General features: G+C 49.5%; 1 protein-coding gene across 2 annotated transcripts in view; it reads left to right on the forward strand.

Annotated features, from left to right (window-relative positions):
- Nucleotides 1–17994, forward strand: part of LOC144170858 (neural cell adhesion molecule 1-like) — an 871116-nt gene that overhangs the window by 632922 nt on the left and 220200 nt on the right. For both annotated transcript variants that reach the window (XM_077700881.1, XM_077700882.1), the window contains exon 3: nucleotides 3962–4072. In XM_077700881.1, coding sequence (XP_077557007.1) covers nucleotides 3962–4072 — 111 coding nt within the window. The remainder of the gene's footprint in view (nucleotides 1–3961; nucleotides 4073–17994) is intronic.

Consider the following 17994-nt stretch of genomic DNA (forward strand, 5'->3'; position numbering starts at 1 on the left):
AGAAGAGATGGTCGCGTTGGGTGACGTGCAGCTTCCGGAGCCCGATCGCCATGTTCTGCAGTTGGGCCCAAACTTTGCCTTTGAGTCCCATTTGTCAAAAGTAAAAGAGGTTATTTTGGCCCGTGACATCACTCGTCATGTTCCGGAGGGCGACAAGCAGCGCTTCATCGGAGAGAGAGAGAGAGAGAGAGAGAGAGAGAGAGAGAGAGAGAGAGAGAGAAACTTTTATTTGAGCTTTCAGAAGTGGGAGTGGTTCTCTAGTCCGGGAATTCATGAGGTGAGCAGAGAGCCTTCGCTCTGGACGTCAGGACGTCAGGAGTTGCTGTACGTCCAGATGGTCGCTGGTCACCAGGTTCTCCCACACGTCAGGGGTGGAAAGGGAAAGAGGAGATAGGAGAGGCGGAAGTTTGGGATTGCGCCCACACTGCATTATAACATGAGGTAGAGTTCCGTGTTGTGAGCAAAGCTGGCATTCAGCGGAATATTAAGTTGGAAATTTACGATGCAGGGGAACTGGGTGAGGAAAGGTATTAGTTTGTAGTCTACGGAGCAGCGATTCTTCTTCCTTGGAGAGTGCAGGGTGAGGGGGAGGAAAGTGTAGTCTGTCGGACCGGTAATATTGCGTTATGTCTTAATATGTTACGAGCGGGATTGACGATGTGGTCTCCTCGGAAGCCTGGAGAGAGAGGGGGCAGGCTTGCTGATGAGCAAAGTTGTTGCCCGTACGTGAGGAATGGCCGAGTCCAGATGATATAAACTTTCCGGCGGGGTAGATGTGGTAATAGTAACTTTAAAGTTGAAGGGGCAACCCTCCCGCCTAAGAAGCTTCGGCAGGCAGCTTGGGAATCCGTGATAATGATTGGGTACTTTGTATGTATGAGGGCTACGGCGATAGAGTGCATGGATGCCGCCGTGCGGTCTACAGCTAGGGCCGCAAAAAGCTTTATCATGAACTGTATGGTGGATTACCTTGTGAACACAGACTTCAAATTGCTTTTGTAGGACGAAGGGGGCCATTTAGCGGAAGGTATGTTCTGTGAGCAGGCTTGAAGAGCAGTGCATTCGAATTTGAGAGTAACAACAGCGCTTGTTTTTGTCCTCCCCTTACGTGTCCTCCCCAGTTTTTGCGCTGTTAGCCATCAGGGAGCAGTACCAGCTAGCCAAGCTTACAACACTCCAGCAGTTCATGAGGACCCTGAAGGCCTTCACAAAGGGGAGGGATGCATTCGAATTAACAGCACATTGAAAACCTTACACAATATTAAACAGCCTGCACGTGGGAACCACGAGGAATAAGCCATGATATGTTGCCTGGGAATATACGTTCAAGTTTAACTTATTCTAAATGCAAAAAAAAAGGGTTAAATGGGCAGTACCTAATAGATACGGATGGTATATACAAACAAGTCTACATAAAATTGAGCGTAATAATAGGAAGAAAAACTGATGGGTAATGGGACTACATTCTATGCGTAATAGTTGGTGGAGCTGTCGGGCGAGTGGTGAAAATATCTTCAGATTCAATGTAGACCACCATAATCAAAAACTAGAAATTACAGTTTTCAAGCCCCGGGACCGGTTCGGAACGGTTATTTCGATTCGTTCCGGTTCGCGTTCAATTTCAAAATGGCGGAAAAATGGGTATTCGGTTTGGTTCTGTTTCCGGGCAAAAATCCTGGTTCGGTTCTGGTTCGCGATTCGGTTCCGGTCCCGGTTCAACACCCTGTCTAAAACACCTGGAAACTCGTTTACGCCTCGTGCTAGTATGTTACGCGTACTTAAAAAACACCGAGACACTCGTTTACGCCTCGAGCTAGAGAGCTTCGTGCTTCAAAGACGAGAGACTTTTACAGCAATACTGTATACCTGCACCACCCAACAGTTTCATCTCCGTTGGAACAAACGCCAAGGCGCCAACAATACACTTATACACTGCATGCTTCGGCCCTTACCACGTTTCACGTTAGTGGAGCTTGCCCAGGATTTTTTTTTTGCTTTGGAGAGGAATCGTAGTAAACATTCATGTAAAATTCTCTCTACCAATTCAACTAAGTTGCTAGTCAAAGCATCAATGTACGAATATTGTCCGGGAGAACTCCAAGACTGGGTTTTTTTAGCAGGGTAACAATTTGCGCAATTCTCCAACCTGCGGGAATGCATGCTTTTTCTAAGGAAGTATCGACAATATTCAACAGACCCTGAGGTGATTCCTGTAAAAGAAGATTTACGCAGAAGGCAGAGACACCGCCGGGCCAGGATCCGCCGGGAGGCGCATGAACGCATCAACCATCTCTTCCGTCGTGACCGCGGAAAACTCGGAACCGGGCTCTATGTCTAGAATAATGGAAGGAATGGTTGCAGTGAACCTTTTTTGTAATTCCTCAGAGATCTGTTCAAGGAAATCTAAAGTTTCCTTCGGCTTCTCTATGACCGCATTTTCCTCTGGCTTCCCTATTTTTTGGTCTGCTAATAACCCGAACAATGAATTAAACGCTGGTTTGTAATAGTGTATAAACTAATATTGTTTGGATGTATGTCTGCCGGTTTGGCACATTTGTTTGTAAATTGCACACTTGTAATGAGGCTGAACCTCTAATTTTTATCACTTCTCGTACATTCAATAATAAGAGGTCCCCTCGGCAGTGCTCTACTTTGGGACCTCTTTCTCCACTACGCCAATGTATTTGTGCACCACCGTGAAAATAATCAACTTTGATTCGATTTGATTTGACCGAAACAACTGTACTTGGATTATCACTACTTTTACGCTTGCACAGGAATGCAAACAACGCACGCTGGTTTTTCTTTTCGGAAAGCGCGGAAAAGCGAATTTCATGGTACTCCTCCTTAGCCACAGCTTCTGTTCGGTGGAAAATTGCGGAGTAATATTTAAAATTCACCCAGTTATGAGGGCATTGTTCCTGGATAAATTACTTTCATGCCTCCTTCCTCCGAACATAATCCTTAGCGCAGTCCTGATTCCACCAAGGGCTGCTTCTATCTTTCCTGGCTGAAGAAACAATATATTGTCAATTTTTTCGTGACTTTTTTAGTAAAGCTGTGACGTACAGAGCCCTATTTTCCGCAGAATCATTGCGTAGAGAGGAGATGGATTAATTCGTGTTGCATAACCTGATAGTTAACTAAAGTGTGCATCGTGGGATTTGGTGCGCTCGGAGAGACACCTATACTGAAAACAATGGGTACATGGTTGCTACTCGATGGGCAGTCTAAAGTATTCAACAAATAAAAATAATTCGCCCTTTGCAAACGTTAAATCCAGAGCTGAATGTGTTTGACGCCTAAAGAATGTCGCACTGCCGGAGCTGAAGCAAACAAAGTTGTTTTCAGCCGTCCAGTCCAATAAACGGCGGCCACCTCATGTCTGTTTTGAAATCCGAACTACCGGCGTCCCCGGCGCACGTTTGTCAAGCCCAGCATTGCCACTTTGGGATGTTGGCGAAGACTGGCAAAAAAAAGAAAAAAGAAAAAGCCCCAGCGTTGGCCGTAATCGTGGAAAGACTTGCTCGGAATTTGAAAGGCACGTCATAGCGCACGCCCCTCCAAGGTGATGTCCAATGATTATCACTTCCAAAAAAAAGTAGGAAGCTCGCACTTATAGCAACAATGATGGAGTAAATGTGGTTACGGCTGCGAAGAAGAAGCAAATGGGCTGCAATCGTGAACCTAAACCGTCGTGATGGTCATGAAGGCTGTGTACAGCTCCGCTACTTTCACGTCTTACGCGTCAGTGCGAGCTTCGTTCATTTTTCTTGCGCACTGCCGCATTTGGGGCTGTCTGTGACGCTGAGTTTTGATAGCCAGTGCTGGCCGCTGCCTCATCGGTAAGCTTAGAAGACCCTTTCGTTTGTTCACGCGCATTGACGTCAAGAACTGCAATCGGCACGAATGTTTCCCTACGGCTTATTGACCTTCCGTACGGCATCGTCTTTCGTTCCAGTTCCCCCGGAGACACCGGTGATCAGGGACAAGTTCGGCAACAAGGTGGGCAAGGTGGCCGGCCCCTACCGGGAAGGAGAATCACTCACGCTCACCTGCGAAGTCAGCGGAGGTGAGCCTTTTCTTGTCCACATTGCGGGAGGAAAAATTTGCCGAAAATGTGGGATACGCAAGGTGATGCCTCAGTGGCTAAGGCGTTGTGATGCCGAGGCCAAGGACGTGTGTTCGGTTCCCGGCAAAGGCGGCCGCTTTTCAGAGGGAGGCGAAACGCGAAAACGCCGGTGTGTCCAGATTAAAGATACCCAGGTTGTCGAAATTATTCCGGATACCTCCTCCATATATACGGTGCTCCTCACCGCCCAGGTGTAGCTTCGGTGTGATAAATCCCACAATCAATCAATCAATCAATCAAAATCTTGCGCTGAAGGGCACGCCCAGACAGCCCCGGAGGAGCACCAGCGTTGGCGAGACCAAGGGGACAAGCGCCGGCGAAGCAACCGTTAAACCCTCGCCAAGTCGTGTGGTCCAGTTGCTCTGATGTGCAGGCACAGACGACCCACTGGGCTCTGAACGATCAAGCGCAGGTGACGCAACCACGTCACCTCCGCGTATTCATGTGGCACTGCAGACGTGAGGCTCCCAGCTTTTATTTCGTGACGAAATATACTAGAGAAGAAATTGGCGCTGCGACCGCAAGTAACCATTGCAGTTGTTGGAAACGTATAGGTTCCCGAGTTGCTTCGCAATTGGCTTGGCTTGTAAAGTTTTAGCGAATGTAAAAATACGTAAAGAACAGGAAAATTGACGGTAAAGTTTTGTATTTAATCTTGCATAGACAAAAAATTAAAAAAAAAACACCGTAAGAGTAAAGTACAGAGCATCTTTTCCGTTTCCTGTTTGCTTCTGTAGCTGGAAGTTTATGTGAGCATTATCGTCTGCGATCCTGAGGCGAACAAGTCACAGGCCAAGTCAGCTGTTGCAAAATATTTTTAACTTTCGCAACACCTCACGAAGGCACATTTTAATCGTTCTGTTAATATTTTAAAAGAACAATTATCAGAACACTCTGAAAGTTGTGTAGATACGACAAAACATTTGCACCGCGGTCAGACCGACTTTCCCAGACGAACTGCGTCGGTGTGGTTCACCGCGGTGCAAATATTAGTAGGCGGCAGCTCATGCGGGGACAGACACTACTAGATTTGTTGCTGTCGTCCCCTAGAGTGTGGTCCGGTGAAAAGCCCCGTCCCGTCTGATGCCAGGGTAAGTGACGAAGTACTTTCCCGCAAAGGTAGCAGAGGGGCCGCTGTCAGATTTGCTCCGAATGGGAGCTTTTCGGTCGAGCCGCCTCGACTCATACCGCGTGGCAGGCTTCAAGATCTGTCTGAATCGCTGTCACGGCAGACGTCCGCTGGGGCGGCGCAGAATCCGGCATGCGCAGAACATCTCGGGAAGTGGACACAATGAGACGCTCCATTGCCAAGCCCATCTGTGCACGCCGGGACTGGACGCCGAAGTTCGGTTGGCGTAGCGGGTGCCGTACCTCACCGAACTTGGTCGCAGCAGTGAGCATTGTAACAGCAGTGACCATTGGTCGGCAGTTACCCCGCTGCGGCCGAATTGCGATCGAAAGTGGAGCCATGTGGTCACTGAACTTTCGCGTTTTTGAGACCATGTTCTCCCAGAATCTTGAAAGGAAAAGTAAACACTTCATAGCAAGCTTTATCACCCCACTCGTAGAAGGGGGCCATGCGGTCAAGACGTCATCGAAGGCATCGCCGTGGAGTGACCCGGCGAGGAGAGGACCGCCGATGAGGAGGCTCCGCTGCACTCGCTGGCTTGGCCAGCAGTCGTTGCTGGCATGATTCGACGGCGAGGGGGGCGGAGACGTAAACAGCGGGCCCATTGGTTCAAGCTGCAGTCCTCGAAGGCGGCGATTTGGCCAAGCTGTGTACTGGTGTTGCCTCCAGCTGACTGCCGAGTGGGTCAAGTTCAAATGGTCTCAAGCGTGTGCGATTGCCCGGCACTTAACCCAAATGTCACGAGGGAAAAACAGAAAGTTGACTAAGCCAGAGGGACGTACTGACGGCACTTGAGCTGGCGGTGGGACCCAAGCGTTTGAAAGCTGCAGAGAGAACAGTTAAAAGTCTTTTTCTTATCTACCCTTATCTGCCGCACAGTACTACATACCTTGGTAGGGACAATGAGCCTGAGTAAGAGCTAGGGCAGAACATGTGTGGCATTGTGATGCTGGAAAGGCTAAGCCGTTCGGTGCAAGGACTGCCGCGGTACGCCGTCACCAGCCGCCAGCTGCGATGTCTGCCAATCTTCACTGGTCTTCGTGGGGAGGAGGACTGGCTGGACAGGCACGCAATGGATCGTCCGTTCAAGCGCTGAAGTGACGACGTGGTATCTAAACTACAGTGCCCTATAATTTATACGACAAGCAAAACATTTCAAAAGAGTCGAGAACTGGACCAATTGTATCCTGTCAGAGACGATACCTTGTTCTTGTGGAGACCACCGTTCGAGGAATAATGTTTGCTCATACCTTTCCCGAAAATTCTCCTTTATCATTATGTCGTGTCTTTTTCAAAGCGAAAAATTCCTCAGTCGGAACGATGACGTTCTGTCACAAAACTAATGCATTTCCCCGTAGACGGGTTGGTCAACCAGCGAGCTCTGATCAGATCTCTACACACAGGGCGCGTGCATGAAACCAGCCTTCCATTGTGTCCAAACAGTTACTTGAAAATCGAAAATAAGGATCGTGTATATATAGGACAATACACGCATCGATCATGAAGAAGGAATACAATTCTATGTGTTTATCTCTTAAACCACGTATGGGTATACATTTACGTCGTTCGTCGATGCGTTTCTTAGTGCGCGAAAAATCGTCGCATGGTTCGTTCTTCGTTTGCAATTCGGGTCTTTGAAGGTTTGACAATCGATCTCGGCGAAAGTTGGACGCGCTTTTAGCTTTTGCCCCTCTCTCAACGTTTTTTAGAAACGGATGGTAATTTTTTAAAAAAGCTTCGCCGGCCATCGACCTCTCAGAGTGGAATGGCTTCTAATTCTTCACTTCACACAACTGCTTTTTGGTCTGGTAACGGGTCCCAGAACTTTTTTTTAATGTGATAGATTGCCCTACGGCATAACAGGGAGGTTTGGAAACGGTTTTGAAAAGGCCACGACAGAAAATAGACCTCGAGGAAACTGCAGGGGTTTGCCGAGATATCCTTCGCGCATAAAACAAAATTGTCGAATCGCGTCAATCGGTGAGATCGACGTAAAGAGAAGCCGTCATCGTGGCATATCCTGGGTTGAAATGGACTTGCGTACGAGAAATTTTTGACGTCTCGATCTCCCAGGTGAGGACGACTCCAGCTCTAGGCGCACAGAACCTGACGGCCGCATTAACTGGGGCGCCGTCTGCGGCCAGCCGCTTTCCGGAGGCCCCGCGGAAGCGGTGCGGGCAGGCCAGCCTTATCTGGTTCAAATTCCCGGGGCGATCCCCCCCACCTGCCCCGAGAGTCGCTGTCCTTACACCGCGGGCGCGACGAGCAGAGGCCAGAATTTTCTGGTTTGAGATCAAACTCAACGGAGCACTCGGCAAGGTTGCAAAGCCAAAACTCTGAAAAGCTGCCCGGCGGTTACGGTAGCCGGCAGACGAAAATGCCTGTGTTATCTAGGGCAGCGTACCATGCGACGTGCAGCGGTGGCATAGAGGTAGAGCATCCGCCTCGCGTGCAGAAGGACCGTGGTTCGAATCTCGGTGCGGCACAATTCTCACCGGATTTTAAAAAATCGGCTTGTTGGTGGAATTGGAGAAGGAGGCTTGGGGTGCAACCTGATCCCAGCGACCATTGCAGGTAACCTACTCCCTCACCAAAGCAGGATTGGCCACCCTAGTGTAGTACTGGCCACAACCACCCATGAATACGTCAATTAACCCTCGCCCTCAGCCTCCAGTGGCTGCGAAGCAACTGATCACGGCGGCGGTCAGACCTGTGACGCAGCAGAGGCTGCTAAGAATCCCTGGATCCGGACAGGCGGCCATTGGAATCTGAGCCTGGCAACGTTTAAGACGAGAACTTTATCTAGCGAGGCGAGTCTAGAGGGGTTGTTCGAGGAATTAGAGGGCATTAAATGGGATGAAATAGGGCTTAGCGAGGTTAGGAGGACAGGTGGAGCCCTTAGAGTGCTGAAAAATGGACACGTCCTCTGTTACCCGGGCCTAGTGGACAAAACAGAAGTAGGAGTAGGATTTCTAGCCAATAAAAAGCATAGCTGGCGACGTAGTCTAATAATATATATAGCATTACGAAAGGGTAGTCGATCTTGTAATTAGGCTTAATAAAAGGTACCAATTCAAGGTAGTAAAGGGCTACCCGCCTACCTCCACCCACGACGACCAGCTAGCTGAACGCTTCTATGAAGATGTGCAATCGGAATGGCCAAAGTAAAGGCACAGTAAACGGTAGTTAAGGAAGTCTTCAATGCTAAAGTAGGCGAGAAGCAGGGTGGAAACAAGGCAGTTGGAAACTACGGTCTGGGTTGTAGAAATAACAGAGGGGACTTATTAGTCGAGTTCGCAGAGCGGAACAATTTACGCATTATGAATACCTTCTTCTGCAAACGGGAGAGCCGGAAGTGGACGTGGAGGAGTTCGAATGGGGAGCTAACAATGAAATAAACTTCACACTATGTGATAACACTGCCGTAGTTCAGGATGTGGAAGTGCTCGGAAGGGTGAGGCGTAGTGACCACCGTCTGGTAAGAACTCGAATTATCTAGATTTGAGGAGGGACCGTAACAAGCTAGTACGAAAGAAGCCGATCAATGAGCTAATCGTAAGGCGGAAAGTTGAAGAATTCAGGATGACGCTGCAGAACCGATATTCAGCTCTCACCGAGGAAGCAGAGTTTACGACACAGGAAGCCAGCGACAATCTTGCACGAATTATCACAGAGTGTGCAGTAGAAGTCGGAGGTCGTAAGATAGAAGTCGTAGGATAGCTAGGTACGATACTGGTAAACGTTCCCAGGAGACGAAATATCTAATTAGGAGATGGCAAAGCATGACAATCTCCACCCCCAGCTGACATATTAGAACCAGCGGACCTTTCGAAGTTGATCAATAAGCGGAAGACAGCTGACATATGGAAGTTAATATGGAGAGGATCAAGCATACTATTAAGAACAGAGGCAGCGTGAAAGCAGTGAAGAGGCGTCTGGGGGAAAATCAGATGTATGCACTTAAAGCCAAGCAAGGCAATGCCACCACAAATAGGGATAAAATAGTTATAGTAGCCGAAGAGTTCTATACGTATCGGTACAGTGGCCGCGACATCCATAATTCTTCCGAACGAGGAAGTAGTTCAAAGGGGAAAGAAATCCCACCAGTATCGACAGAAGAAGTAAAGAAGGCTTTCAATGAAAAGCAAGGGGGCAAAGCACCTGGTCAGGACCACATAACAGCAGACCTCTTGAAGAATGGTGGACAAATTGTACATAAAAAACTGGCAAACCTGTATAACTAATGCCTGATTACCGCGAGTGTACCGGTAGCTTGAAGAACGCGAACATCATCCTAATCCATAAGAAAGGTGAGATAAAGGACTTGAAAACATACAGGCCGATCAGTCTACTGTCAGTTGTCTACAACGTACTTATCAAGATAATCGCTAACAGTATTTCTGCCACCTGAGATTTCAGTCAACCTAATGAACAAGCATGGTTTCATAAAGGCTACTCAACAATGGGCAATATTCACACGATCGATCAGTGAGGTGAGAGGAAAGTGCGCCGAGCATAGTGAACCCCTTTATATAGCCTTCATAGATTATGAGAAAGCATTTGACTCGAAGGGAACCTCCGCAGTCGTTCAGGAATTGCGGAATCAGGGTGTAAACAAGCATTCATTAGAATACTAGGTATCTACAATGGGTCCGCAGCTACCATCGTCCTCCATAAGAAGAAGAATTGACGGAAAGGCCGGGTTGTTAACCAGGTGTAGAGCCCGGTTTGCTACCCTGCACTGGGGGAGCGGGGTTCAAGGGAAAAAAGAGAGGGCGGGAGAATAGGAAGAGACAGGAGTGGGAAGGCGCGCACTCAAGTCCCGTTTCGGGCACTATAGTCTTTCGTGCAAGTTCGTTCCGCGCAGGAAACGTAAAAGGCCTTTCGTCGCCTTCTGCGAGGTCGATGTTAAAGGGACAGACAACCGATTTTTGTTCCGTATATGTTCTCTAGCTCATATGAAAGCCAGCGTTTTATATAGCCCGGTAACTACAAGCAATTTGTAAACAAACTGGCGGAAATAATTTTAATTTGGCAGCAAACTTCCTGAAAACGGAAGGGTGGCGGTTCGTAGTGTCGAACTTGGAACTACAATATGTGTCCCTGTCACGTGACCTGCAAACCTAGCAGCTAATGTAACTGCTGAAACGTTTATTTACGTATTGAAAACCTTTTAACACAAGTATTTGTATAAGGTTAAATTGTATATGTATTTTTTAGCATTATTTTGACATTTTTTTACACACGCCGCCCGCCGCCGCTGGGTTGCTCTCAGTGAGGCTAACTGAGCCTCCATGCCCAGAATTAACGGCAGCGTTCAGTAAACAGACGCAGTGAAGGAGCTTTGACGATTCTGCCTGAGGCAGAGGCGTTTGTTCTGCCAAAATATTTGATTTTAGTTTCCAAATACGCCATCGGCAGCTTAAAAAAAAAAAAAAACGTCGCGCCCGGGGAGAATCGAACTTCTCGCCTCCACAACGTGAAGCCAGATTCTACCTATCGTCTATCCCAACAGATGGCGCATTCGTGCAAAATAGACTGTTGCATTAAAAAAAAACGCTGTGTCTAAAGGTATGTCGGACGTACCCGCAGCATTTCTTAAAGATACGTCGGACGTACCCGAAAAATTTCTTAAAGATACGTCGGACGTACCCGCAAGATTTCTTAAAGATACGTGGGACGTACCCGCAAGATTTTTTAAAGATACTTCGGACGTATCCGCGAAACTTTTTTAAGTACGTCGGTGTATTCGGTTTCACTCGGCCCAAACATGCAGCGTACGTTCAGCGTTTTCTCGCGTCGACGTTGCGTCGCCAGAAATGCATGGCGACGCGAGCTGAAACTCGAGCGACGCCGATGTCGACGCTCGCCAGATATCGGCGTCGACGCAGCGCGAGAGAGCATCGGAAAGCGAGCGGCAGCGTCCGTCTTCGCGTGGTTTGAGGTCGTTCCTTTCAGCAAAAAACAATCAATTTCTTTTTAACTTACGGTAATCGGTTGCCTTGAGAAAAAGTGCAAGCTATTTCTGTTCGCAAGCGCTCATCCATTTGTGGCTTGTTCGGCTTTCATCGGGGAGATCTGGGATCTGCGATAGCTTTGTGTGAGTTAAATGAGGGAGCTCTGGTTACATCGCATCCAGTATTAGCATAATGTGGCTTGTCAGCAAGATCGGTGCGTGACGAGCAAGAGTTATCAACGCCATAATTCTGGCGCATTCCATTCCATTCGTAGCTCCCGTGGCTTGCGCAGGGGAGACCGGGGATGTGCGATAGCTTTTTTTGACTCAAATAAGGGAGCTGTGGTTACATCGCTTGTAGCACTAGCATTATTGTCCTCGGCTCCAAGATCGGTGCGCAAGAAGCAAGCGTTACCACTGCTCAAATCTCTCAAATAAGACCAAAAGAAAGCACGCCCGACACTATTCGTGGGCAGCCTCAGTTGGTACACCGAATTCCTCAAACCTCCTCTCCTCCTCGCGTGGTCGAGCGGTTGAGAGCTCGGCTTCTGTTTTGAAAGTCCGTGGTTCGAATCCTAGCGAAGACTTTTTTTTTTTTTGCGGCGAGGGTTTGATTTGTTTTTTTTACAGGGTACAGACAGGGTGCCAGAGTACCCTGCCTGTCAACCTACAAATGACGTTCGACAGTAACCTCAGTATCAAGGCAGCGCTGAAATTTGTTTTGCTTACAATTTGAATTCATGAACGTGCAGTAGGTACGCAACATGAAGGTTAAATCAAGTAGCAACTAAAGCAGTTGTGCGAGGTGCGTCTTCGTTTATCATTCTATCTTATTTTGTTCTGATTTGACCGTGATGGCTCGAGATACATTTCGCAGCATTTCAATATTTGCCCGCCAACACACTTAGCAATAAAGACGCCAAGTAATTTTTTTTTTTTGCTAAAGCTAAAATCTTGATAATTGCAGTTCAAGAAGCGACAATAACTGCTCATAAACGACTTCAACAGGGTGGCATACGTGTCCAGCAACGCCCGCCGACGCAGCGACTGGCGCGCGACTTCGCCGGTCTCCTGTGAGCCCGCGCGTTGACGCCGAACGACGCCGACGCTCGCGCGAAGCGTGATTTCGCGTCCATGTGGTTAGGGCTTTACACAGAAACATATGAGGAAGAAAAAAAGAAAGATACTCGGGTCGCGCATGATTTTTTTTCCTTCTTGCGAGAACCCGTAGTGGTCCGCATTCGATCTCTGACCTCAGCGAAGGCTCTAATCGCCCCTTCAAATAAGGTCCAACTAGAGAACACGAAGAAAAAAAAATACATTCTGCGTCAGGTTAGGCATCGTTAGATTCTTGTCTTATATACAGCAAACGCGTGATGGTTTTGCCGTCGATGGTTCGAGATAACCACGCTAGTTTCGAGCAACGCCGCTTTCGAGCCACTCTGGGCCCTGTACGTCCGACGTATCTTTAAGAAATCTTGCGGGTACGTCCGACGTACCTTTAAGAAATTTTGCGGGTACGTCCGACGTATCTTTAAGAAATTTTGCGGGTACGTCCGACGTACCTTTAGACACAGCGTTAAAAAAAACACATACAGGAACAAGAAAGCCTGCGATTCAAACTTTTTTAGCTGGGAACAAGTTTTTAAAAATTGTTTTTTATTTCGCATACAGACAAAAGTATGTTGCCGAGCTACTCTATGTCATGGTTTCCAGCATTAGTTTTGGGAGGGACACATACGGCTCGTAGATAAAAAACTTCGATTTAAAAAGTTCTAGGGCGTTATCAGCAAAACCGTTTCTCATCAAGGTGCTTTAAGTGATAGCCTTTCATATGGGATAGAGAATATATACTCGACATAAATCGGTTGTCTGTCCCTTCAAAGACTGTAAATTGTCGATTGTCCAATCGGCTGAGCACGGTGGCAAGCACGCTTCTCTCCGACGAGTATTCGGGACAGCAACACAGCACATGCTATATAGTCTCTTCCGCCACACAGGTGTCACAGTGGGCGGTGCTGGCCATCCCGATGAGGAAGGAGTAGGCTTTCGTGAAGGCCACTTGCAACCCAAGTCTACAAAGTAAAGTCGACTGGGCTTGAGACAGCCCATACGGAATACAGCGCTGAAGAAGAGGATGTTGAGTATACAGAAGAGGACTCGAAAAGTCCGGTGTGATCCATTGCTGCATGGTAATCCTGCGTGCAAAGGAGCGAAGCGTCCTGGCGGCATCGGTCCTTGAAAGCGGAAGCAGAATGTTCCGGTCCCTCTCATGGCCTGTACAGGCAGCTTCATTCGCCAACACATTACCGATGACTCCGCAGTGACCTGGAAGCCATTGGTTTATTACGTCATGGCCGGCTGTGATGGCTTGATGGAATTTTTCTCTTATATCTGTCACCAATTGGTGGAGGGACCGTAGCGCAGAGCTGGGCGTAAGCTCTGTAAGGCAGCCTTGGAATCAGAGAAGATAGCCCACTTTTGAGCAGTAGCTCCGATGACATGATTGAGAGAGAGAGAGAGAGAGAGAGAGAGAGAGAGAGAGAGAGAAAAACTGTATTGCGTGTCCGGCAGAGTTAATTAGGCCGTGGGGGTCGGCCCCGATCCCGGGCGGGTCGAGCCCGTAATGGCTTGCGCCACCGCAGGTCCTTCCCGCTGTCGGGTCAGGGCTTCCTCCACCTGCCGGACGGCCTGGAGTTGTGTGTTGTAGTCTGAGGAGGTGATGGCTTCTCGCACTTTTGGTGGCAATTCTTGCGCTTCAGAGTGTGTTTGTAGGTGAGTGCAATCGTTGAGGATGTGCGCTGTCGTAGCGGGGGCAGTCTTGCACACGATGCAACGGTCGGTGTTGTATAGCGTTGGGCAGATGTATCTGGCGAGCACGGGTGTCAGGATCGAGTCCGTATGTAGCTGGCGGTATAGCACGCCTTCGCGGCGCGTGAGTTGCGGGTGTGGGGCAGGGAGTCGCTGCCTGTTGTGGCGGTACCATCTCAGGATGTCTCCGTACGTCTCCAGTGGTGCTGGTTCGCTCTCTTCGGCTCGCAGTTGGCTGTTCCGATTGCGGTCCGAGTATTGGCTGGTGTGCGTCGCGCGGTAAGTAAGTCCTCGCGCTGCGCGCTCAGCCTCCTCGTTCCGGTTACGAATCCGCCCCTCCGGGTCGAGCGGTCCCACGTGTGCAGGATACCAACTGATAAAGATCGGGTGTTGGCGGGTTTGGCCCGTCCTGTGGAGGAAGCGGGCCGTACTGGTGCTTGTTGTGTTGTTCGCAAAGCGGAGGATCGCTGTTCTTGAGTCGCTGAGTATCGTTCTGCATCGAGGGTCGGTCGCGGCGAGGGCGATCGCGAGCTCTTCTGCGTGATGCGAGTCCGTGGCCTTGAAGCTGCCGGCCGTGCGGATTGTCCCATCGGATGCTGCAATTGCGACTGCCGTGTAGTAGTTGGGCCGGGCGCGGTCTTCCGCTGCGTCGACGTAGTATGCGGTGTTATCCGCGGCGTACGTGGAGACTAGCGATCGGGCTCTAGCCAGCCGGCGTTCTGGATGGTGTTCCGGGTTCGTATTCTTGGGAAGTGGGCGGACTCGGAGGAGTCTGAGCATGGGTTCGGATAGGGTGGACAAGAGGCGGCAGCGACGGTCAGACCGAAAATGCACTTCAGCAAGCAATAGAGGCGGTCGAGTTCAGCCTCGAGGGCACAGGACTCAAGTGCTCTCCTGCAAAGTCTGAGCTGCTTATCCTACCACCAGGACCAAACCGGAAAGATGGCAACGCCGCAGCCAACATGACATTACATACACGCGACGGCGGAAGCATACCCCAAGTCCCCCAAATCCGCGTCCTCGGCATGCACATCGAAGCGCACAGACGCAACGGATTCAGTCAACAAGCTCCTCACCAAGATCACCTCGGCCACGCAGCTGATCCACCGTGTCTCATCGAGACACGCCGACATGAAAGAAGCACATGTACTGAGACTCCTGCAGTCTTTCGCTATCAGCCACGTCGCCTACATAGCCCCGTACCACAACTGGAGCAAAACCGAGCGTGAGAAAACTGACACGATGACATGATTAAGAGCCTCATAAATGGCAGCTAGTTCTGTAGCTGTCGAGCTCGTGGTATGGCCAACACAGAATAGAGTTGTGACAAAATGTGCTGGCACAAACACCGCACCTGCCGCACTGGATGATGTTACTGAGCCATCTGTGTATACCTGTTTCCGGTCCTTGTACCGTTCATGCAGTAACAGCATCGTAAGCTGTTGAAGGGCCAATGGTGACAAGTCGCTTTTTTTCGATTCCCGGAACACTGAGACGGATCTCAGGTTGTGCCAGGCAACACAACGGGGACGACGGTGTTACCGCAGGGGCGTACCTTGACGGGATCTCAGCCCTGCGCGTTGTGACAATGGCTGGAAAGGTAGATCGTGGTCGATTCTGAGGAAGCTGCGCCAGATGGTGAGATGGCAGCCTCGTGAGGAGCCTGATGCACAGGCGCAGTGTTTCAGTACACACGTACTATTATGAGCAATATGAAAGGGAACACAGGAATGCGTGGCAAACAGCCTCGAAACCGACTCGGAGCGATACCCGGGTGGCACTGTGAAAAAAGGGCCCATCTCCCCGCGAGGGGGACTCGAGTAAATGCGTCGCATAGGGGGTGGGTGTATTGCGTTAACGTTTAGTGTTTGGGGAGTTGGTGGTAGTGAATGCGTTGTATCAGCAGCTTCTTGACGTAGTTTGAATGAGTCAAGGATATAAGGCGCGTTCGTAGCCTTTCATTCTGTGTCGGTTTTGTGGCGCAGTGGGAAGAGCACCATGTACCTCGCGTTCCGCCCACAGGTAGTGAGTGAATGCGTTGTATCAGCAGCTTATTGACGTAGTTTGAATGAGTCAAGGATATAAGGCGCGTTCGTAGCCTTCCATTCTGTGTCGGCTTTGTGGCGCAGTGGGTAGAGCACCATGTACCTTGCGTTCCGCCCGCAGGGTCGTGGGATTGAAACCAGGCGCCGGTAAGTATTATTTTTTTATATAGTGTAGGGGGAGGGGTGCGGACCTGTTGTTGAGAGCGAGGAGGGTAGCGTGATGCGGGAGAGGAGGAGTGGGGGAGAGGGCGCACCTGGAACGGCTGTTGCGGACGCCGAGGCACGCCAACGCCGGGTGACATCGTGAGTTAAAGAAATGCTCTGCATTTAAAACAAAGGGGGAAAGGAGGGCACTCTTCCACTAACTGCTGGCACTCCCACCCCGCTGGCATGTCTACAAAGTAGCAGCCTACGTCATTTCGCCGATAATATGGTATCGTCCGACAGCCGATAAGACGCATGGCGGGAATGGGAACAGTTGTTAGAACAGCGTCCCCCTTTCCACTTTGTTTCCGACTGTGGCCGCTGCGTATCACTCACAGCATGGTCTGAAGGTTTTTTCTGCGCGTCCCTGTGTTCCCTTTCATATTGCTCGTAATAGTAGGTTGCTATTGGTTGTTCCTGAGCGATGCAAATAGTGCCCACTGTTGATTCACAACGCGGCAAACCAAGACACGTAAGCAGAGCGCGCGCTTGGATGCTCTGTATTAGCCGTAGGTTAGTGGTGCAAGTATTGGAAATTGCTGGCAAGCTGTAACGCAAGGCTCCTAAAAAAGTGCGGAGTACAGTTGCAGCATTCCTCTGAGCGATGTTCCCAACGTCATTCCTGCAAGAAATCTGAATATGTGGGCAATGGTGGTAAGTTTCTTCTTAAGGAAAGACACATGTGCGCTCCAGAAAATGAGAGCAGTAAAATACCTATAAGGAAGGGCGTCAGACAAGGAGACACAATCTCTCCAATGTTATTCCCCGAATGTTTACGATAGGTATTCAGAACATTGGATTGGGAACAGGTGGGCGTAAGGGTTTATGGAGAATACATCAGTAAGCTCATATTTTCTGATGATGTTGCCGTGCTAAGTAACCTGGGGGACTAATTTCAACGGATGCACACCGCACTGGACAAGCAGAGTAGAACTATTGGCGTGAAAATTATTGAGCAGAAAACTAAATTAGTGCTTAATAACCTCGGGAGAGCACAGCGGTTTGATACAGTCAAACCCGTTTATAGCGAACTGCAATATGCACAGCGATTAGTTCGATATATCCAATAGTTCGATATAGCCGAACTCGCCTATAACGAGCTTATTGTTACGAGTTCGCAATCCGCAGGAGCCCCCCGCCCCCTCCCCAACTCCGCCATCCGCGTATGCAGAAACAAACACAGTACAGTAGCCATTACCATACCAAAATAATCCATTTATTGCAAGTAATAAAGCTACTTTCCGCCTTAACTGCCCACGTTGCAAAAAACAAAACGGTGATTTTTGTTTTCACTTTCGTTTTGGCGGCTTCAACTAGCACAGCATTCTCTACACGAAATATTGTTTGCACCAGTTCGAGTCCGAGTCCTCAAAAATCTAACAAGCATTGGCGGAGCACGTCGACTGCCGAAGCGCTTTATTATAAGCGTCGGACGGATTTCACTCGCGACATCATCGGGAACGTTGGCGAGCTCTTCCCACCGTTCACCGATGCGGCTGTCTTGGTCCGGACTCACTCACCGGGCGGGTTCCGTCGCGAGTCCAGCGCATCGGAAACAGTTACGGAAAGGACTGGGCGTTACGTCGCTCCGTGCGAGGCGCAATGTCTCAGTCGCGGCTCTTGCTCCGTGGTCGCGGCCAATCCACATCTCAATCGCCGCTCGAGATCATGCATTTCGGCGGTCATTCTAGGCGCCCAGAGTTCGATATATCGGATG

Source organism: Haemaphysalis longicornis, unplaced genomic scaffold (genome assembly GCF_048455015.1).
Source record: "Haemaphysalis longicornis isolate Haplotype H1 unplaced genomic scaffold, Haemaphysalis longicornis Haplotype H1 scaffold_2, whole genome shotgun sequence".
NCBI classification, from domain to species: Eukaryota; Metazoa; Arthropoda; class Arachnida; order Ixodida; family Ixodidae; genus Haemaphysalis; species Haemaphysalis longicornis.